General features: G+C 36.2%; 1 protein-coding gene across 2 annotated transcripts in view; it reads right to left on the bottom strand.

Moving 5' to 3' along the window:
* ARHGAP15 (Rho GTPase activating protein 15) overlaps positions 1-24,286 on the bottom strand; it is a 644,804-nt gene that overhangs the window by 607,091 nt on the left and 13,427 nt on the right. For both annotated transcript variants that reach the window (XM_054477359.1, XM_054477360.1), the window contains exon 2: positions 11,377-11,555. In XM_054477359.1, the coding sequence (XP_054333334.1) occupies positions 11,377-11,541 (165 nt within the window). In that variant the 5' untranslated portion in view covers positions 11,542-11,555. The remainder of the gene's footprint in view (positions 1-11,376; positions 11,556-24,286) is intronic.

Raw genomic sequence — 24,286 nt, 5'->3', positions numbered from 1 at the left:
TCAGTTTTCATGTTGAAACAAAAATAGTTACGGACATCAAACATATTAACATTTTTATTCATACTCGTAAAAATTATTATTTCAACATCAGTGAAAAGTTTATCATAAATTCAAAAAAGATTAAGGAAGAAGGAAGAAGAAAGAATGGTGAATAAAAGAGGCATTATAAATCTAACCAGATAAGAATACTAGCAGTTTGACTTGTTACCAAAGAAAGTACTTCAATAGCTTGGGTACACCAAACACAAGACATAGGAAATAGGTCAAAGTGTGCAAGGGATTTTAAAGTAGGTTAAAATAGGGTGGAATTCTTATAATTTGAAGTTTAAAAAAATCAAAGTTTGTCATTTGAGATATACAACACACAGAAATTCATCCTACAGGAGGTGAACGTCTCTTTTTTACAGGCCATTTTTAAGCATGGTGTACGGTATTTACGGTAAAACGCAAGGTACACGAGGTGAATGTCTCTTTTTTACAGGGCATTTTTAAGCATGGTGTACAGTATTTGTGGTAAAATGCAACGTACAAGACACTAATACTAGTTTGAAGAGGTGATGGTGGCAGTGGTAATGAGGATGTCTAGGTAGCTAACAGCAGAGTCTGGGCTATTCCAGGTAAAGATTCTACCTCACTTGAATGTAACCTCCTAGAGGACAGAGAAATTTTTGGTTTATGTCCCCAGCCTTCAAAGGAGTCTCTGACATACTGTTAGTGCCAGTAAAAATGAAGAAATAAATAAATAAATAGATGAAATGAATAGATGAAACGTGTTCTCCTACTTCCCACTTTGGGGACTCTTAGAGGGACACACACAGGGGCAGGATTGAGACGGTGACCACTCAGCGAGCAGGAATTATTAATGCAGAGACCTTAGGACACACCATTAGAGTAAAATTTCCTAGGATCTATAAACTATTAGAGGACACTAGGGTGAAAATAACAAAAGCAAGATTCCCTTAAATATAGGGCTGTATTACCCAGATTGTGTTGTGGATGAGAATAATTGGGATGTTATATGAATAACTGGTCTAAAAGTGAAAGCTAACTCATTAGCATTTTCAAGACAAGAAAGAAGACATTTTTTCTTTCTTTCTTTCTTTCTTTCTTCATTTCTTTTCTTTTCTTTCTTGACGTTAAAGGCATGGAGTTTAAGGATAGTACATCCAGGAATGTAAATTTCTTTCCTGTCTATTTGATCATGTGTTATTGGCATTAATACTGTCAATAATTCATGGTAAAAGAGGAAGTTGCCATGAAAGGTTACCCATTGTCAGCCTGTGATCAATAGGTAAGACCACAATGTGTGATGTATTATCAAGTATCAGCCAGATTCACTTTCTCATGGCTTTAAAAACAGTGGTAGTTACACTCAGTTTGTCTAACCTGAGCTGAGCTTATTTGCTCATTAACCTTTCACTGCTGATTACAGAATATCCCTTGAATACACTTTTTTAAGTACAGAATATCAGCTCTTGTTATTTAATTCGTGTGTTCTGGCAGTGGGCCTCTAGGATTTGCCCCATGTTTTGATGTTGGCATTTATATTAGAGCAAACAAAACTGTCACTTTGTTTTCCTGTCTTCCTATATTGGGTCACTTTGTGCTACATGATATGATCTAAGACAATTCAATGCAAGGAGACACATGTCCCTTCTCATTGGAAATATGAAGACAGCAGCTTTATTTTACCCTGTGGGAAAGAAAGCAGGTTTAGTGTCCAAAAGTAGTGGAGGAAAGTTGGTGTCATCACTATTCTTCCTTCACAGAGATAATGTAAGAGCATAAGGCAAGAACAGCACTGGTTTCTTCACAAAGGAATAAAAAGAGATCAGTACTTTGGTCATTTATGTTTATGGTACTGTGGAAAGGTACTTACATAAAAACAAAACTACCATTTCTGAACACTTTCAAATACATTTTAAATCTAATAACATCTTGGAATCTCAGAAAAAAAGTTTATTGAAATCACCTCTAAGGGATACATAAAAAAGAATAATGATTAGTCATTTGGCTTCTTTGTTAGATTTAGGAAATAAAAGCATGATTTATTTCCGTTTGATTTTCAGGGTTTCTGACATCTAAAACATTTTGATACACATTTATACTTAATTTTGTTTTATAGTTTCCAAAAATTTCACTAAAATAGTGATATATAAAATAATTTGGACATACTGATAACATGTCTGTGTCAGCCAGTGTAAGTTTTGTTATCAATGGTTTTTGCACATGGAAAACTGCACCAGGTATAATGGTGACTATAGTGCTTACTGGAAGCAACATGCTGCTTTTTCTCCAGAAAAAAAAAAAGCATGCAATGTAGTAATAATAATGACGACATGAAATGTAATAATAATAACGAGGAGGAAAGTCAAGAGGAAGAGGAGAAAAAAATCAAGTAACTGAATTTCCCCTGGGTTTTTTCATTTTTCCCCAAACATTCTGTCCTTTTTCTTTGGGTATGTGATTTATCTTTAACTTTAGCACATCCATAAATCTGCTTGACATATGACAACTATATGTCCCATTACAAATCAAATTCCATATCTCTTCCCCCAATAAACTTATTGTCAGTGCATTGGAAGTGAATAGGAATCATAAAAATCCATCACCTCAAAGGAGAAGCATATGAGATTGCATGTAGAGAAGATGGCATCATTTCCGTGAGAGTGCCACATTGCTGTACATTTGCTAATTAGTTGTAACATGCATTAATGTAAAAAAAAAGTCTTTGCCTTACATGTTATTGTTTGGAGATGGTTCTGCTTATCAGTTTTTAATATGCTCTTTGAAAACTGACACGTACTTTACCCACATCTCTTTAGGAACACAGGGATTCAAAGGCTGGATAAAATACTTTAATGCTTCCCAACACAAACCTGAGAGGATAATTAAACAGATGGTAACAATAAACCGAATCTGAACACATCAGGGACTGAAGTCCCTTATTAAAAGCCTTGCACACTGAAGGCAGTGGAAAGAAAAAGAATGAAACAAAAAACAAAACTCTGGGGAAGTGTATTAGCAGACAACACCTTTATGTCTGCCTTGACCTCCGAAGCAGAGGCTAATCAACCATTTAGGGATGGGTTTCCTACCACCTAGGAGAGGCCATGCAAGAGGTCTCCTGCACTCTCTGAGGAGCAGAAAGGCAAAGTAATTGTGTGATTCTCAAGAAATGCAACTGTTCCTCAGGCTTGCCTTCGAAGGTGTCATTTTTAGACACACAAATTTTATAGCTATAAACACACCGCTGCCCCCACTTATATCGCCTCCTCCAAATAGCAAATCTTTCTAAGTCAGAGGACTTGTGCTTTTCTTCTGCCAAAGGGTAAAAACTAGGTACTATAGATTTCTGTGATGACACAGATATTCTGAACATTTTCTTCCACATTCTTGGCAATAGAATGATCTCTTATTTATTCTATCCTTGAAACATATTGGAAGTCTACTTGTTTCTCTGATCTTATTGTCAGCTTGTCCTGAGTTATATTTGCAGAAGAAGAACCTTGAGGCAATCTTGATATTTCAGCTTGTAAATATATATGTTATTATTTTTTCCTGGAATATAAAAATAGGTCCAAATATAAATTATATACAAATACATCTCTCCATATATTTCTATATATCGGTATATAGATATGTATATATTCTATATATCTATATAAATAAAGAAATGTGTGTGTATATACACATATACTACATGTACACATACATAAAATCTACTGTATACAAGAAAGAGTCTATTGTGGAGGCCTGCAAAAATGTTATTGTGCCATCACACAAGCAAAGATGCTACTGTGCCATTACATAAGGAACTTACAACCTGGGGGATAATTGAGTCAGTGTTTGCTCTTCTTTTCTCAACCTGCTTCATTTCTCTGCTTCACTTGCCAAGATTTTAAAGTGGCATTTATCAGAAACATTCAGCATCAGTACAGCAATGATTTAGCTTAACTAAGTGCTAGCAAGCAAAGGATAATATTTGACATACTGTGTTTTAGATTAATCAAGGTTATAATGATGATCTATTAAAATACATTTTTGAAAATTGAGGCAGATATTAAAAGGGGAAGACATACAGGCATAAATAACTGTAAATCAAATGGTAAACACCATTTTCTAGCTTGCCTTTTACCTGTTTGTGAGTGCACACTGCCATTAAACAGTCTCCAGTTTTAATTTTTGGGTGTTAATATCTGGTAAATATGTAAAGAATGCTCCCATCTGCTGATACATTTGTATGTAAAGTGACACATATCACCTTGGGAATTTGCCATAAATTAAAACTCTCTTAATAATATTGACTATGGTTCCAAAGTTATTTTAAGAGTGAAGAGTATTATAAGAATTAAATAAGAGATGCTGCAAATAATTCAGTGGAAAAGCATAGTTGCTGGCACGCACTGTATTAGGTAACCTTTTATAATTAGAATGTACACTTTTAGATTACTGATTATGAACATCAGGGGACCCGAGATTTTGATTCATCAGTAATTCTCCTTTATGTCTACACTAAGATGTAAAAATGAGACCTCTGGCTCTAACTCCGTATTTCAGAGTCTTTCCATGCTGTTGCAGAAGCTGTGTTACCTGTAATCTCTAGTACTGCTCTGCCCCCTTGTGCTGCTGCAGTGAACTCGACAGAGGAACAGTGTGCCTTCGTCTTTGTACATGAACTACAGAAAAACCCCACTGTCACTTCTCACTTTTCTAGTAAGTTCAAGGTCAGTGTCTAGCTATTTTCAGCTCATCTCTTCTTGATCCATGCAGAGAAATGACAAGGTAACGTGATTCGGGGTCAGCTGTATTACAGGAACCGTTACATAAACGGAGAAAGTGAAAATCAATCCTAGCTGACAGTGACTTCGGGATAATCAGCGCTCACTGGATACCTCTGTCAGTTCGCCTGCATCAAACACCGTGTGACTTCTGTCAGATCTTTTTAATAAAACTATATTCTCATTTTCAGCAACCTAAATACATGTTCCACTGGAACTGAATTTTTTAGACTATTTTAGCCCTCTAGATTTGTAAACTATCCTAATATTTCCTTGAAACATCTCATGAATGATATCTGTCATTCCATGGTTTGTTATTGACCTGAGATGAAAGGTGTTACTGTGAAACATGCCACCCTTTGGGTGATCTAGGTGAGCCCTCCTACAGACGGCCGCATCTTCTGCCTTGAACTCAGCACCACAATCTCAACACCATTTCCCAAATCATCCTCAGCTCTCACTCTTCTCTCCTACTCAGTAACAGAACACTTAATCAATCATTTCTTATTGGGAGAGTAGCTTTCTTGCTCCATTCTAGTTGTTCATTGTTGCTTTCCTCTCTACCTTTGTATTTCCCACTAGTTCATTTCCTCCTCACATAGAATTGGAAGCAGTATTTGCCAAGATGTTCCATGTTAGAGGCATTCTCACTGACAGCACCTGATGTGTCAGTCTTGAGAAGGAGCTATTTTATCCCACCAACCTTGTGGTCCCTTGAAATTGTGAGGCACGCAGTACTCAACTGAAGTACAATTTACCATAATATTAGTTGTCAGTAAATTCAAAGACGGAACTCCTAAAGCTATAAAATGGATTAGAAGCAATTTAAAAAAAAATTAACAAACTAGAGTAAGAGTATACTGTCAACAAACAAATGCTCCATCATAGGACTGTAATTTGGAATTTTAATTACCCCTCTGCTCTGTAACAAAACAATGTCTGAACTGGCAGCGATTTGAATCTCTCACAGGTCATTGAGCATTCTAGTTAATTACTCTATGAATAGCCTGTTTTTCTCCCCTCTGGAAACACGTTTCTAATGGCAGTCAAGGTCTGACAAATGTGTCATCTACATAATTAGCTAGGAAGCAACACAAAACATTAAACATGCTTTGTGCCGACAACTATCAAAACATTTCATTTGTTGTCAATTATTCATTACTTTGTAGGTTCTGAAGGGGTTGTTATTATGGAAATAAGTCCAGATGCTAACAAGGTTAGAGTTTTGGATTCAAATTAGTAATCAGAGGACTAACTTTTAAAAAAATGTATCTCATGTACATTCAGCACCATGTTCAATCAGTAGGAGATTATGAACAAATTTAGCTATGCTCAGGTTAAGATGGAAATGGTGCAGCCACATATGTGGATGTGAGAGCCCTAGCTCTTTCTTTGAAGTATGGACTCTTCACTGTCGTCATAAACTTTCTGAACCTTTTGGCAAGTCCAATTTGTGCTTGGTAAATAGAGTTAAAGATTTTCACAGCATGAGATGGCAAAGGGTGGTATGGACAAGGAAAGAAATCTCCAGTGGTTTTTTAATCTTCTTCTCCCCTGGGGCATATTGTGTAAAAGTCAAAATTCTAGCTAACAAAATTTTCATCTGTTTTACAGCATGTCTGCGAAATACCTTAGAAAACTTTCGAATTTCATGCTTATTTGTTTGTTGCTGTTTTTAAAATCTTGTTTCTTTTATTATTTTAATATTGTATAGAAAGCACTGTCTTGAAAGCAGCACTCCTAATGTATATAGAAAATACTAAAAAATCTCAACAAAATTGCCCTCCCAGTGGCAAAGAAAATTGCAGTGGAAGACACATTATTGTGTAGTCATATCAGAGGCCTGGATCTTTGGAGAGTCTCACTCCACTGTCCTCCAGCTTTTCCATATAAACCAAAATGGCTTACAAATGTCATCCACAATAGTCCAATAAAGATTAGGAACAAAACAACTGTCCTTACATTGATGAGATAAGAAAGATTTAACTGAAGAATGCAGTGTATAAGAACAGTTCATAAGGCTTGTTCTTAAATCAGAAAAATAGAATTTAAATTATATTTGTGTGTGTCTAGAATTTAATTGAGATGATCAGCTTATTTTCTACATAATGTTTGGTCAGATGCCTGTACTACAGAGCTAGATAAAAGGAAAAGAAAGAAAACAAATTCTATCAGGGAAATCAAGAAGACCCGTTATCTACAGGGTGTGCAAAATATGTCAGGAAATAATTCTACCCTGAGCGCTGAGAATGCCCAGTTAATAAAAAAAGATCAGCCACTCGCTACGAGAAAATAATTGTCTGTATCTATGTTTTTCAAAGCAAAAATACAGACACATCTTACACTAAATAGGACACATTAAAATAAGCTTTAATAATCTTTATGCAGAAGGAAACTAATCCATTTTCAGATCATACGATCCACAGCAATAAAACGAAATCATCAAACTAAAAACAATTTTAGAAATGGCTGCAGACTCTCATTTAATTAACATGCAACAGATCATATATTTATGAGGAAGTCAAAATATTTAGGAATCCTATAATCCTGTAAGCCTTAATGTGGTATAAAAACAACAAATAAATGCAAAGTGTTACTGTTACACATGCCTGCCTGATCAATGGTTTTCACATATTGATCTATAAATGGAGTTGACAGTCTGTGTTGGCTGCACATTTTCCAAGCAGCGCTATTTTTGCACAAAACCAATACGGGCAATTACCTTTGTTTGAGATGCCAAGTCTTATCAATTCAATGTGATTTAGTGTCATTTTAATTAAATATCAGGATCCACTTCAGGACAATTTATACAAACAAAGCCTCAAACCTAACTATAAGCTTGATTTGAAGTAAACATGGACAAGCCCTACAATCTCATAATATTTCTTAAAAACTCTACTAAACAGAAGGTTTATATTTTTAGTAGCAATTTTTATGTCTGCCTTTTTGGCTAGCCACAACTTTGGCAAGTATCCTATAATCACAGAAGTAAGAAACAAAAGAAAATTGTTTCATTTAAAAAGTGAACAAACAGTCTGTTAATGGAAGTAAAAGGAACCTTGTATGTTAATGTTTAAAAATGGCTCCACCTAAGTCTTTATCTGAACACCAATAAAAAAATATTTTCCTGTTCATGATGGCCATGAATGAAGTAATGCCGTTCTGTGGGGTTTACAAGATGGAAACGGTGAATATTCATACATGTTGTTGCTTAAGACACAGCATTAAATGCCAAAACTACTCTTGCCTGCAAATCATATGTCTGCAGTTTCCTGTTTTGGGCTATTTAAACTCCTCATTAATACCTATTCTAAACTGTGTATTAGGCAGGAGCATCTCTCTTATAAATAACATCAAAGCCACATTAAACCTTTTGCAATAGCTATTTGCTGGAATGCACATTCGTCTTTTTAGCCCTTAAACAGGCACAGTTCACTTGCCCCCATCTACTGGCCCTCAGCTGTCTGATTTTCTGTTTAGCACATTCTGGTAAATAAGCTGTCTACCTTTAAGAGGTCTCACTCTGGTGCTCAGGACGGGACAACAAATCACTGAGACCAAAGACTGTTCTTTCCCCACCAAAGGGAGCTCTCCAGATCTCTCTTACAGATGGGCGATTTTCTTGCAAACCACTTCCCCCTCTTGAAACTGCCCACCTCTCCAACATTTCCCACGTCAAAAAGTAACCTCTTTGAATTTTGAAAAGGCATTGATTTTATTAACCACATTTTAGAATGATTATTTGATGTCTAAAGAAAATGATGCACATCACCAATAAAATACTGATGGAGGATTCATATCTGCTTTACTGAGATGCTTTCCTGCAACATTTAGGTTATAAAAATTTCTAACTTAACAAGTAAATTCACCTAGGCTTGCATAGCTTAGGGTTGGATAAATGTTTATATTGGCATTTCATAGTACTCCTCGTTTAAGATAACTAAGAATCAAAGCTTTTACGACATATACAGGAGAATTTTGTATTGTGTTCCAAGTTAAGAGTTATATTAAAAACATTTTAATTGAACAAAATTTACGAGAGGAATTTATGAATTTGTGAGAAAATTACAGAATTGGTTTGACTCTAGAATATTTTATCATTTTTGTAATGAATTAAGTCATGATGAATGTAATATCAGGTCCTTGTGTTATTATATAGTCCAGTAAGTCATATTAGATTTGCATAATTGTTATACTAGTGAACAATAGTACTCATATGCCATATATATTAAGTAGGATGCATGACATATGTATGATCTCTAAATACTTTTGATTTTTTCTTTACAGACTACATGTATGTGCCTCTGTTACAACAAACCCTACTGCATGTGAATATGTGCACACATTTTTAGTACCCACCTCTTCCCACTTCTAAATTCAAAATCTTCCCCTTGACCTCACCCCACCACCCAACTTCTGAAAAATCAAGTTCTTAGTTTAGCTTGAGCAGATAACTTTAACAGGCTTGTTTGAATAAATATGCCAAAATACTTTACATTCTGTCAGTATCTAGTCAGAAAATTGTGCATGGAAAAAAGAGATGAAAAGAACTGAGACAGAAAGAAAATTAGTGCCATGGCAAGCTTTCAATACAGTATCTCTGAGCCAAGTTTTCTCGGTGAAATGACACATCCTCACTAAAATACCCCTTTTATATAATTATGCACTGAGCACACATAACCAAAAGTAACTTTTATTTTTGTTCCTTATCGAGGAATACATATTGCCCAGGCTAAGAATGCGGAAACAAAAGCTGGGATAATTATAGCTAATTTAACTTTGGAAAACTCTTATTCTCTAGCAGTCCAGCATACAACCCCCCAAACTAAAGTTATGTAACAAGGTAATATCAACAATGAGAAACTGCATGATAAAATCCTGCCCAAAAGTGAAAAATGCTAATTTTGTCTCATTTAGCAGCTGGATACAGAAATGCTCATTAGTTTTAAGAGGGTTAATCCTTTTAACTTTTGCATATTGATATGCCAATTATGCCTAATTGTACAAGAGGCATCAGTCAAGGTAATAGTGCATAAACACATGAAAGTTATTAAGTACATCCCAACATGTAATAAAGTAGGTGTTAATTGGTAGCTGAGTTCTGCGGGCTATTGAGGTGGATAATTCATTGAGAGATGGATCACTTGTAATTTCTCTCCATAATTCCTTTTGCAGTCTCATGCTGTGATGTTTTCATGCTTGTCAAAAACAACTGCGGCATAGTGCCTTTTGTTAAACACAGCCAATAAAATATGTTAGGCATCATTAAATATACTTAACTTTTAAACTTTTTCAAAGGTACAGTTCTTACCGATAATACATTATAGAGATTCCAATAATTTACTCTAACCACTGTCTCAAGTTCATAGTTGATGAACATTTTAGCTTGTTTAAAAGCAAAGTCAGGCTGGCAGTGTTGTATCTCCCAGGAGACAATACTTTTAAATGAGAAAGTAAATAAAGGAAAATGCGTATCTCATTAGTTACTTTATCTAAGGATGTAGTTCTCACTCCCCAAATAGAATCACTGGCTTCCTCATGCTAAATTTGTCTACAACACCTGAGGAAGAATGATTAAAATCACATATTTCTCAAGCTCCTGAGATTTCTGTGGGTTAATTTTTTGAGTGAAAAATGGGGATTAAATACAATCAGTAACATGCTACTCAGCAAGTTTATCTCATTTAATAACTCAGTTAGGAAGCTGAATATTTCATAGGCCCCTATGATATTAACAGAACACTCAATTAATAGCTCACATGTTTCTGCAGGGTGACTGGAACTCAGCCTGTCCCCAGCTAACCTATTTCTCCTCGCTCTTGCTCTCACTGTGAGAAACAAAATGGATTTGGGGTCCAAAAGAGTGGCTAACATTGCATAAATAATTTTGTAACATCCTATGGCCTCAGCTGCAAGTTACCACCATTATGGAAGAAAATTAATCAGAGGAGACTCATCGCAATCAGTGGGTTTAGTGGCTCAGGATGCGTGCAGGGCCAGCGACACAATTGGCAGTAGAGTTCATCTCTAACTATTTTATTTCAAATCTTCCTAATGACACATTATCGAGACAAAATGGCTTCCTCTCCAAACCTTAAATAGCCACAGCATTTCAATCCTTTAAGCCCACTCCAAATCAAATCATAATTTCCAGTATCGTATATTATTGGGAGATTTTAAGGAAGAGATTTTCACATTTTTTTTTTAAGATTTTTTTTTCTCAATTCATTCTTAGCTAATTTTAGCCTCTGGCTTTTCAAAGTGATGTACTGTATTTGGAAGTACAAACACCACATGCTAGCATAACCTCATTATTTTTATGACACTGAAGCATGATAGTAGAGGCCCTTAAAATGAGTCAAAGGTGCTCTTCAGTCTAGCTCCAAATCCACTTTATCACTCTGGATTAAGCCCAGCTCTTTTCTTGCAACTGGGGATATTATTATGAGTATAAGTATGCAAGATAAAATGCATTACAAAAACAGTTTTCTCATGCACATTAGGAAAACAAATAAAACAAGACTATTAGCTTTTTTTTTCTTTTGCAAAATTCTGTATGACAAGGAACTTGGGATATTTGGGGTATTTGACTTACAGGTTCAGTGACCTTCCCGACATCGGTGAGGATCATGGATTTACTTTGGCTGAGCCTGTCATGGTGGCTGTTGGCATTTTTGATTCTCATTTGCACAGCTCCTGTGCCTTGGCGGGTAGAATTCAGTGTTTCCACAGAAGCATCAGAATGTGTAGATTTCTGCATATTATAGTGCTATCCTGATAAAATACAAAATGTATTATGTTATTCTAAACATACGCTTTTCCATGAAAACTCTTGATGGAGTGTCCCTAATAATCATTAGGATATTTAAAGTTGATAAACAAGAGTCTTCACCTCTCTGAGTAGTGAAGAAAAAAGTAGTTCCTTTGTAAGTTATTTTGTCAGTTGGGACCTTTATGTGTGGATAGCACTATACATAACAGAGGACTTCAGAAGTTTATAGGTAGCACAACAATAGACTGTGTTTCTTAATTCCATTAAGAAACTCTTAACAGCAAAGAGATACAGTTTTCCTTATATAGAAATGATATTGCCAACCAATCGTCTTGAGGATATATGCTTTTTAATCCACAACTTCACTGGTCTATTACCCACTTTACCCCTACATGTTACCATCAGCACCCGTTCTTGGTGAACAAAAATCTCTATGGATAAAGTCAAATTTAAGTGAGTAAAATTGGTGTCAGAGCAAAACAGACCCCAGAGCCCCTACCCCCACTCACAATACTCACAGGGGGAAATTAAAATTCCTTCATCCACTGCCATCTGCCAACTGAACTAGATTTGCTAGCTTAGTTGGACATCATATTTATAAAGAATATGTAGAAAAAAATCAGCACCATTTATTTTAATAGAAGGAGTCTGATTTAGGCAAGAAGATTTAGTATGGACACATTTTAAAGGAGCAGCAATGAGAAAAAATAGAATTTGGAGGAAGAAAACAAAGAGAACTAAACTGTGGCAGCACCAGAGGGTGGACTGGTAGAGCTTTAGCTGAGCCCCTCATCCATAATCCTCTTCAAATGTCCCTCCCCAAAAGTTCCTCAAGTGAACACAGCATCTCATTACAAACAGAATGGTTGCAATACAAACACATCTTTTCATTTTCTGGAAACAGCCCTCTTCTTGTCTGATTCTTGTCTCCAAGTCTAACCTAATAGACATCCTATAGGGGGCTCCGAGCACTGTGTACAGTGAACAAAACTGTGACTAGTCAGTTATGGGAGCGAATATAATCCACAAGAAGAATCATGTTTTAAGGAGGCAAGTGTATAGCTAGCTACCCCAATGTTTGTTGGACAATGAGGCTAGAATCATTCATTCTAATGGTCAAGCAGGCAGACACTAAGATGAACAGAAAAGGAAATATTTTGATAGGAGGAAAATTGTTACTTTACAATAAATACCAGTAAGGCAATTAAATGACAACTTAGAAAAGAAGCTAATATTTAGTATCTACTATGTGCTAAGCAATGTGCTCAATGATTGATTCTCAAAAAACTCCTATAAAATAGCCATTAAACCTATATTTTTATAGAGAAAGAAATGAGGATCAGAGAGACTCACAATTTTTCCAGTAAAACAGGCAGGCAGAAAGAGGTGGAGGAGCAGGTATTTTATTCCCCAAATAAGACCCATATGTCTATCAACAGGTGAATAGACAGACACATTTTAGTTTACGCAATGAAAACAATAAACAATAAAAAGGAACAGACTATTGATGCACAAAACCACACGGATGAATTGCAAATTTATTCTGCTGAGTGAAAGAAACCAAAAAAAAAGAAGAGGAAGAGGAGGAGGAGGAAGAAGAGGAAGAAGAGGAAGAAGAGGAAGAAGAGGAAGAAGAAGAAGAAGAAGAAGATTTATTATATAATTTCATTTATAAAATATTCTCAAAAATGCAAACTAAGGTATGCTAACAGAAAGCTGATGAGTAATTCCTTAGGGAAAGGATAGAGGCAAGTATGGATCACATTGAGCAAACTTTTGGCGATGATGGATATGTCTGTTACCTTGATTGTGGTGATGGTTTCATAGGCATTTACACATATTAAAAATGAACAAATTGTATACTTTAAACACTTGCACTTTATGATTCTTCAGTTATAACTCATGAAGATGTTTATAGAAAAGTTGTTTTAGTAATTGCTTAGCCAATTTATTTTGCTCTTATTTTCCTTTTTATATGCTTACATGAGTAATGTATTATTCAAAATTATCTAATCGAGAATGCAAGAGTTTTTTTCAATAAGTATGAAATAAAAATTTGAAGTATGTATTAAGAAGAAAATCATATATTTTTCTAGAAAAATATTTTCTCCTCTGAGTGCCTTCAAGGGTTGATTTCCCACATTATTCAATAGATTCAAACTCCAAGGACAGTGTGTTTGTAATATTGGTGGATGAAATCACTCAGGCTGAAGCCACTCTCTTCTGGCCAAGAGCATCTAGCCACGGTGTTTACATAGCCCAACTGTACACCATTTATAGGACATGTTGCTTCCTCAGAGGCTGGACAAATTTCAGTGTCAAATCAAAATTTGCATTCCTATATTGATTTCACAATCAAACCATAATTTGCCTAGTGATATGCTACTGTCAAAAGGCTGCATTCATTACAAAGCCTTTTATCTGGCTTCCCCACCTCTGTTTTCATGGGGACAGGCTGCAGAAAATACTTTCAAGATTTTGCTTTCTTAGATCTTTCCATCAGGCGGATCTCTCTCTCTACCACAATGTTAATATTATTTCTCTCAGTTTGCTCACTGTCTGTCCTCCAGCCCTCACTTCCTTTTCCATCTGACCCTGTCGTTACATTTTGTTGACACCCCCTCCACTCAATTTCTTCTCTTTATTCTGCTTCCCACGTACTTTGCTCTGCAAGGTCATTGACTTGATGCTATTTCATAATTTTTCTTGTATTGTTAAATATTTGGGGATTTCTAATTTTGCAGACCACTATATTTCTCTGGGAAGATAAAAATGACACAAAACCTCGTCTTAAAGATTTCTATCAACAGAAAACATACATACACTCCTTCGACCTTTATTGAGATTCTCCTAAGTGGCAGGCACCATTTTAGAGACTAGAGATAATCTTTGTTTATCAAGTGCCCCAGACTTTGGTGAGGGCAATAGAGAAATAATCAATAACTAAGTGAGAATAGGGCAGTGCCCAGGTGGGGAGAGGAGCAATGGCATTAAACTCAGGTGGAAGTGGGAGGTGGAGAGAGAGGAAGTCTGCAAGAGAAGATCAGATCACACCAGAGCTAAGTCAGTGCAGGTTGGACATTTCTGGCAAAGGATTTGGCAATGCAAAGGTGTGCAGATACCTGGGATATTATAAGGTAGGTATTGAAATATGTCATGAAGGGACATAAAGTACCAGGGAAGTTCAAAGAAAGAAAGAAACAATGGATTTCATAGAGAAGGTGGCATTTGACCTCTCTGTGGGGATATCTGATCATCTTGCTTATCTTTCATCTGGCTGAATGATTGACTTAGAGTCCCATCCCTTCTAACCCAACCAGTACCAGAGGGTCTGGTATTCTAGACACTCTGAGGAAGAGAATGTGTGTTGTTCTGGATGTACATAACACACAATGTTTTTTTGTGGAAGAATTGAGAATGGAGATGATTGAGAGGGAAGCAGAGCCCTGCTGCAGGACAGAAGAAGGACGGATGAGGATGGAAATCTAACAGGATGATAACGACAGCTGTGCCAGTGGCTGTGGGACCTGTGCCTGCTGGACTTGTGGGTTCAGAGATGATTTCCTCTCATGCATCCCATTAGGAGCCTCTCATTCCAAGCAGACAGGGCTGTTTCTAGGCCACATTTTGCAAGTTGTTTTGGGGTCCCACTTAGAGCCCTTTCTTTATTTCCTTTCAACTCCCCAGTTTCCCCCTGCCTACATCCTAATAGTTTTTTCTCTAGTAGACACCCTATAATCCTTTTAATATTTCAGCTGCCAGAGCACCCACTGCAGCATTCACTTAGGCTTAATCTAACTACAGAGTCAAAATTTATAAAAATTTCCATCATCCATTCTTTCTTACCTATGAATCACTTAGATGTATATGGGAGGGGGATGATTAGACTAGCTAACACAATGTTATATCAGTCAGACTTTCCCTTAACTCTCAAGGAAGAATTTAACTGAATCTCAAACTGGAAACTCTTCTGGCTACATGAAAGAACTATCTTAGAGTAGAAGAGCATTGATCAGTCCACTCTATTTATGCCTTTACATAAATTCAGAGGTGGTAGGATTTGTGACTGGGGATGGGACATTAACATTGCATTCTAGAAAATGGTGCCTCCTAGAGCTGTATGATGCAGTGTCCCTTCCATGGTGGTCTTATTTTTTAGCCTTTATGAAATAAGGTTCTAGGGAAGAAACTCCATTGCAAAGCCTGCTCAACATCGACTCAAAAGAAACCCTCACACCCCAGAGTCCAACTTGACTTGGCTTCCAGAACCTAGGAATGGTTCTTCTTCCAGGAATATCTGTATTAATTGCAGGGTGTTCTCTGAAAGAGAATGAGGAACTCCAGTTTTGTGAGTCTTTCTGCATTATTATTCCAAAAACATTCACAGGAATCTTAAATTATATTCTGTTGTTCCACCCATGTTTTCATTCCTCACTGACCTTCAATTTTCTAGGTTTGGTAGATTGTAAAATCAATAATATTTGCTTATTCTTATTTCTATGTAATTTAGTAACATCAGGCTTATTAATTACAAGTCATATTAAGTTTAGGTTTTGCTTGATCTATGTGCCTCTTCAGTATTCCCCTTGTTCTTCCTAGAACATGTTACCCACTCACGTCATCATCATTATTGTTACTATTAAATTTTGTTAGAGAAAACATTGATGCCTTGTGTGTTTATGTTCTTACAGGAGGCAGACAGAGCACTGGTGAATGACTAATGAAAATATTGAAGAATTGGCTCATTTTGCATGTGTTTGAGATATCCATTGATTTTACTAAACTCTCCAAATAAATATCCCTGAGTTAGAAATTGAAATGTAAATCACTTAAGACTGGCTTCACTATTTCTCTAGACTTCCTGATTTTACGTGTACTAACAGAAGAGCAAGAATACCTTGTGATATTGCACTAGTTCTCCTTTCAATCCTGTTTAAAAACAGGAAGCAGTAATGAGAATGCACTTCATAAGAGCAACACGAACTTTGGCTCTGCTCAAACTACATGGTTCGATGGTGTCCTGGGCTTCTGGGCTTGATTTCCCTACTCATACTGCAGATAGGAGTGAACATGATATTTCATCTAATCATAAATTTCATAGCTGCTCTCCCAATTATTTGTTGCATTCTGTTAACTACACTAAGGCTCAGCAGCCTGCCCTTTTGAGTTAGAATGTGTATTTTTGACATCTCTTTCACATCAACAGCATTAAAAGTAAAAATATATTAAGAAATTTTTGAGCTGGGAAAAACTGGATAGGCACTATGATATAATCTTTATGCTGCTGAGCAGAGAAAATGTAGGCTTGGGTATACTGAACACCATCCCCAGGTGTCACATTCTGTTCAGAATAACTCTAGGATGGTAGTCAGGGCCCACACCCCCCAGCATCCTTGATTTCGCCATAGACCCCCCAAATCAAGTGGACATTGTCTATGGAAAGAAAAGGTAACAAGAAATGTAAAGAAAATCTGGCAGATAAAATGATCATAGTGTAGCCACATTAGGTATATATCATGCAAGTCTTTCTGTTTAATCATTTATAAATGTTCCTCTGCTTCCTGACAAAACGATAGAGACTTAAATGTTTGTTGAATGTATAAATGAAAAACAAATATGGAACCTAGTTTATGCCAGTGTATTTAGCCTGGCAAAGCATTGTCAATAAGAAAATGTCTTTGACCAATTTTCTTACTTTAAAAATGTGTAACTCACCCTTGCTGATATTTCTTAGAGTAAATAAACTATGGATATTTTATTATAACTTAGAGGCAGAAAGAAAACAATGTTTCTTATGTGTTCTGAGGCTAATATTAAAGTATGCTTGGAGATTCATATAATTTTTTAGGGTGGAAAAATACCATATTTCTATTTCCCAATAGCCCTATGTCTTCTTCTTATTAAAAAAATGATCAAATTTATCACAATCTTAGAATTTGCAGGGATTTTTGCTTTGAGAATAGTCTTCCTTGAGTTTCAGATTTTGTTAGGTACTTGATATTTTTCCCTAAAAAGAAGGATGCTTCTGCAAGACATAGGTTATCACTGAGAGTTTTGTGAGTAAAATCTCAGAGGCAAGCAATGGCCATACACCCAGGGAATTCCTATTTCATGAGTGTTAGCCTGGGTTTTCACTCCATGGCAAGGGAGCTGTATATTTAGCACATCCACCATGAGGAGCGAAGGTCCCCTCTGCCTAAACATGCACAAACTTTCTCTGGTGACATGACCCCATTCCCTGCTCTGCATGTATTAGAGGAGCTGTTTCTCCAGGTCTGCTAAGAGCTCATGGCAACTCCACAGACAAATAGTATTTCTCTGAGAAATTCATTTCTATCCCCTGGAAAGATCTTATGTTGATCTGTGATAGAACAAGTCTGCTCCCCTGTGGAAATGAGTTGTGGTCCTGGTAGCTCCAGTAATGTGTGCCACAACCTTCGCGTCACACTTTCCTGACAGGTCAGTAATTAACTCGCATTGCAATTGTTTGTTGTCTCCACCACAGCAGCCATTTACCAAAATAACATTTTAATTTCAGTTTCCTTCCAGTTAACTTTCCTTTTCTTTTCTCCCTGTGGCTTCTACATCTCTATTAAGTCTAATTTCCCCGACCACTCTGTAAGCTGAGAGAGTGCAATAAAACTCAGTTTCAAAAATGTCGAATATAATGAGAAAGGAAGAGCACAGTAAAGGAATGTGACCACAGCCACCCCATTGGGTAACATTGTCTTTGGGCAGGTGTTATATATAGGAAATGTGATAATAAGTTTTTGCATTTATTTAACATAGCAGGGAATCTGGAGTATTTGCTGCATTTGCTGACAAAGTCTGACAAGTCTGCTGCATGGTAAATTGTAATACAGTTATTATCACTGCACACGGCCATCTTAAATGGTGACAATGTCAAGTAAAATATACTTTAAAAGTAGAATAAGTGTGTGGTAGGCAACCATGATCTTTCTTACCTCTTAACCTTTCAAACTCCATCCTGTTGGGAGCAAAGCAGCTGATTTTACACTTCAAATATTTGTTGAGTCTCTACTCTGAGACGTAGACTTTGCCACATCCCACAGGTTCTGCAAAGTTATTAAGCACCCCGCAGTAGAGTTAAGCACAAGCAGGCTTGCCTACCATGAAGTCTGATCAGAGTGCAGTGGAGAATGGGACTGGAGATGATTTTAGGGTGGAGGTGATATGAGGCCTGGATGCTGTATGATAAACGGGACTCTGAAAGGCAGAGAGGGGATATCAAGAGCAGTGCAGGCTGAGATCACAAGATTTAAGGAAAAGAGGAGTGAACATCCACACAAGATGATACAGTGTTGGTGGCTAAGTGGGAAAGCCATGGTTGATTAAGGCTGCATTAGGAGAACACGGTTATTTTTATTAAAGAATTGGGATTTTGTCTTATAGATCCCGGGGAAATTTGATGATTTTCTTTAAGGTATAACCCCTTTCTAAGATACTCGATGAAAAGAAATCCACAAGTAAGAATCCTTGACCCCTGAGGCTGCAAAATAAATACATAACATGCTCGTGGGATGCTTAATTAACTTTAAATCAGAATAAATATTACAGCATCTATTTGTAAACATTAATCTTATGAAAAGAGCACCCTGTGATATGGAAAAAATATTCCAGAATTTTAGGTACTTCACTCTGAACATCTAGGTACATGTTCAATGCTTCTGGTCAACAATCAAATGAAAAGAAAGGTAAAGACTTAAAAGGAATAACTAAATAAAGCACTTAAAGAAAAGGTTCCTAGGGTGCAATTGCATCTAATTAAAGAGATATAAGGAAAATAAAGTTAAGATTAGTGGAACTGCTTCTGAATTTCCCTCTGATGATCAGGCAGGTAGTAAAAAATTGAAAAGCAAATAGGAAGAAAATGCCTGCGCCATTGTAATTACATTTAGGGAGCATAAGAAATTTTATAAAATGGCAATCTTCTTAGACACAGATGAGAGCCATAAGGGGCATAAGTAATGCAATCTTCTCTCTGTTTCCTCTGTCAGTTTTGACCTAATCTAGCAAGAAATGCTGAGCGATTTTCCGCCTCTTGCGTACAAGTATCAATTAAGGGAAAACAGGGTGACTATCTTAGGGCATTGATGATGAAATGTCACTCAAAGAGAAAACATCAGCTCTACAACAAGTTGCTCAGCAGCCACAGCATTAGAAAACACTGGGGAAATACATGGAGTCTCAGACCCTCGCTGGGACAGGCTACTTCTCTAATCTTTGTTGGGAGAGTATCAAATGCAAAAAGTAAATTTCAACCTGCGATTGTTTGTTTCCTGGGATTTCTTGTTCTATTGTCTTTCTTTCTTAAAGTGCTTGACTCAGTTGCAAAGTCTTTTTATCAGGCAGATTAAATCTAATCACCCTTTGGTTGCAGTTATGCCAGGCTATCTCTATCTTGGCCTGCCCGGGGTTCAAATATGTGGAAGTTGAATATTGCATAATTAGTACTCGACAGTAATTAACAGTAATCAGTAATTGACAACAGTCAAATATGGTTGACATTTGTTTTATTTAGCAAATTTGCTGTTGTATCTATTAGTCTTTCCCTAATGCTCATCTCCAAACTCTGAATTTATTAGATTGAATTTCAGTGCCAAAAGGGCATGTCTAATGATGGGACACTAATGTCACAGTCTATTGTTGTGAAGGACAATAACTATATCATTAAAATAAAAGTTTTCAGAATATCTCCTTTAATGCATTTAAAAATCAGCTCTCTCTTGCTCAATTATTTATGAGTAAAATACATTTTAAATAGCTTGTGTGTATGTGTGTGTGTGCATGCCTGTTTGCATATACAGTTCAATGAATTGTCACAAACTGAACACATTCTTGTAATTACAGCCAAACCAACAAACACAATATTATCAGCACTCCAGAATCCCCCCACAGCTCTGTTCCACTCACTATCCACCTCACCCCACTAAAGCTAATCATTCTTCTGTCTTCTAAGTTTTGCCTATTTCTGAACTTTATATCAATGAAATCCTGAAGAGTCTATTTTTTCTTGCTGGGCTTATTTCACTCAAACTTTTATTTGTAAAGATGATTGCTATGCAATATTCTTTTGTGAAGTGCCTGTGCAATACTTTTGCTTGTTTTTAAAATCAGGTTGTTTGTCTTCTTCTTACTGATTTATAGGAGTTGTTTATATATTATAACCACAAGTCTATTTTTAATATATATGTTGCAATAGTTATCATTTCCCACTTGTGGGTTGCTTTTTCATTCTCTTAGTGGCATCTTTTCATGAATAGAGGTCCTTAACTTTAACATTGTTTAACTTATTATTTATTTCCTTTTACGATTAGTGCTTTTATTGCCCTCTTAAGAGACCCTTGCCTAATTCGAGGCAACAAAGACTATCCCCACGATTTCTTCTAAATGAGTTGTTTCAACTTTTATTTATTTTTAGAACTATGATTCATCTGGAAATAATGTTTGTGTTTGGTGTGAGAGATATATATATATTTCATATGGAAATAAAGTTACATATATTATATATTTATATATTATATATATTATATTATATATAATACACACACACACACACACACACACACACACACACACACACCTATACATATATAAATTGGAAGGACCTGTTATCTCTCCTGAAAGGACCAGGAACTGGCTTTTCATCTGAAGTGACCAGTTTCTGGAGAGCTCTCCTAGCCACACGTGGTGACGAAAGGTTCAGTTTGAAAGGTGCTGACAGTGTCAAGCAATTACATAGATCTGTGGTCACAATCCAGGTAAATATTGGCAACTGGGGATACAAGTTGAATAGGAACAGTTATACAACAAGTGAGTAGAAACAGTCATTGATAATCTGACGGGGTGGGGAATACTGAGAAGTTTAGATTTGCAGATTGTTATCAACTAGGAGGTTTGTTGCTAGGTGGCACAGTTCTCAATTCTGGCTATTTGTTCAGGTCTAGCTCAATTACCCACAAAGGAGATTGGCAATAGAAAGGTAGAACCTCAACCCTAGCAAGAGAGTGAGGCAATGAATGACCAGGTTACCAGCAAAGGAAGTTGTGGTCAAGGACAAAGCAAATGTCCAGTGAGGAAGAGGTGACCCACTGAAGTGCTGGGACTTGTAAATAAGGTGGAAATGCACTTGATTTGTACATCACAAGCCCAGACCAAAAGATGAGATCACTCATTATAATTTATTGTTGAATCCACAAAACCCCATTCCACTAGAATTAAAGATTATCTATATTAAGTTAATGTTTCACCTGAGAGTAAGGGTCAGAAATAACCAGTTCCAGATGTGCACATGCTTCTGATAGTAAAGAGAAAGAGAGCTATAAAGCAGTAATTCTCAATGGTCAATGTGTGGAGCTTATTAAATATGCAGACTTAGCTGAACCTTCCAGATATTCCCATTTAAGGAGAACGAGGGAGAGGCTGAGAAATTGCATATTTGGTCATAACCCCTAAGGGATTCAGCTGCACCCTTTTTTAAAAAGTTATTTTTATAAACATTTATATGTTATTCTTTAATTTTATACGTGCGTTATTCTGAAATAGTTACTCGTTACTATAGTGTCTTCTTATTTTTACAGCCCATTGCTGCTATCTTCATTTTGTTCATATTACTGCTCTAATTTTCCTGGGAATGAAAGTTCACTTTAGAATATGCTGGTGAGGGGTAGGGGTATGGGCAATAGTTGGAAATAGAGATAAATGGGTAGGTAACTAAGCAGGTAAGTAAATAGATAAATAGACACATAGGTGCATGAAAATGATGCTGTAAATATTCTATTTAAGACTAATTAAAATATGGTACTTTGTCAACCAGACTAACATCCAGTCATAAATATTGCTGGAAAATAAATTATTTTGCATTAAAGAAATACCCAAAGAGATCCTAGGCAATCTAGGTCTATACACAACTTTGAGTGCAAGAGTGCTTTTTTATTTTTTGTTTGCTTATTTATATCATGAACTTGGTAAGTGTGAGTAAAATAACCTCAATTTCAACACTTAAAAAATAGTTCATAAAAGGAATGCTTGTACACTGTTGGTGGCAGTACAAATTAGTTTAACCATTGTAAAAGACAGTATGGAGATTTCTCAAAGAACTAAGGACAGAAATACCATTCGACCCAGCAATCCCATTACTAGATATATATCCAAAGGAATATAAATCATCCCTTTATGCATGTGTATATTCACTGAGGCAACTATTCACAGTATCAAAGACATAGAATTAACCTAAATGCCCATCAACAATAGACTGGATAAGAAAACATAGTACATATACACTATGGAATACTATACAGTTATAACAAGAGTGAGATCATGTCCTTTGCAGGTTCATGGATGGAACTGGAGGCCATTATCCTTAGCAAACTAACACAGGAACAGAAAACCAAATACTGCACGTTCTCACTTATAAGTGGGAGCTAAAATGATGAGAAGTCATGGACAAATAGAGGAGAACAATACATACTGGGGCCTATTGGAGTTTGGAGGGTGGGAGGAGGGAGAGGATAAGGAAAAATAACTAATGGGTACTAGGCTTAATACCTGGGTGATTAAATAATCTGTACAACAAACCCCCATGACACAAGTTTATCTATGTAACAAACCTTCACATATATCCCTGAACTTAAAGTTAAAAAAAAATAGTGTATGGGAATGCCCATGCAATTTCAGTTCCATTGCTTTTTGCAGTAGGTTCTGCATAGAATGGCTTAGCATGTACTCATTACTGTGAAGTTGGTCCCAGTGCCTTGATGGTTTTGTATTTCTTTTTCCAGAGGTGGATGATTTAGCCCTGAGGTGGTTCAAGTAATTGTCTGAGGGACAAAAAAAAAAAAAAGAAAATAGTTCTCCTTGATAAAGACCAAAGGAAGTTTGGTGTGAGAAAAAAAAAAAAATATTCCACAAAATAATGTATCCTCAGGCTTCCTTTCAAGAAGCCCAGATGATCAAAATAGTGAAAAAATATTTGCCAGTTCACATTACTTAAATTGAAAATTTTTACTGAGTTTTTCAATCCTTTCCTTTGAAGATAAGAGATACAATACACTATGTTCATTGTACACCTTAAAATGTATCCTCTTCTTTCTAGGATGAATAACTGAAGGTTCTCTTGATGCCTTTAGTCTCTTGAAGCGATTCAACTGCCTTTTCAGGAATCTTAATCTAGGAGCTATCTGTGGGGCTAGATACTCCACTTAAACAAGTTTAGTTTGTTTTTTCTTCCTCAAAGTATAGTTCCCCGGCTTCTCCCCTCAAGGTGAGAGGCAGAGGAGGAGATGGTTACATAGGTGATATGACTAATAGGTTCCAGTTAATTGAGTGCTACTGTAATTTGAATTAGTATAGCCAAATTTCTGTCTAAATTTAGGTGCTTCACAAAGTGAAATATAGGATTTTTGCTTGGACACATTAAAGTAAACAATGCATAAATATTTAGAGTATTAAATAGTTGGGAGAATTATCCATTTAATTTAAAAATCATTGATCATTTTTCTTCTCTGTCTTGTTTTATTTACTTATATCCTTTGTTATAACTACATCTGAGACAGAGAATCTAATCTATTAAAGGAGAAAACGTGATGAAATGGGTTAAGCAACCAAGCCCCAGCTACATTTCCCCATCTTGTGCACTTACTGGTGGGTTTCTTGTGTGTGTTTGTGTGTGTGTGTGAGCATGCACACATGTATGTGTATTTAAATGGTTGCC

The sequence above is a fragment of the Pongo pygmaeus genome, chromosome 11 (assembly GCF_028885625.2).
Source record: "Pongo pygmaeus isolate AG05252 chromosome 11, NHGRI_mPonPyg2-v2.0_pri, whole genome shotgun sequence".
NCBI lineage: Eukaryota > Metazoa > Chordata > Mammalia > Primates > Hominidae > Pongo > Pongo pygmaeus.
Note: the sequence above shows the minus strand (reverse complement) of the source record. Positions and strands in the feature narration are given on the sequence as shown.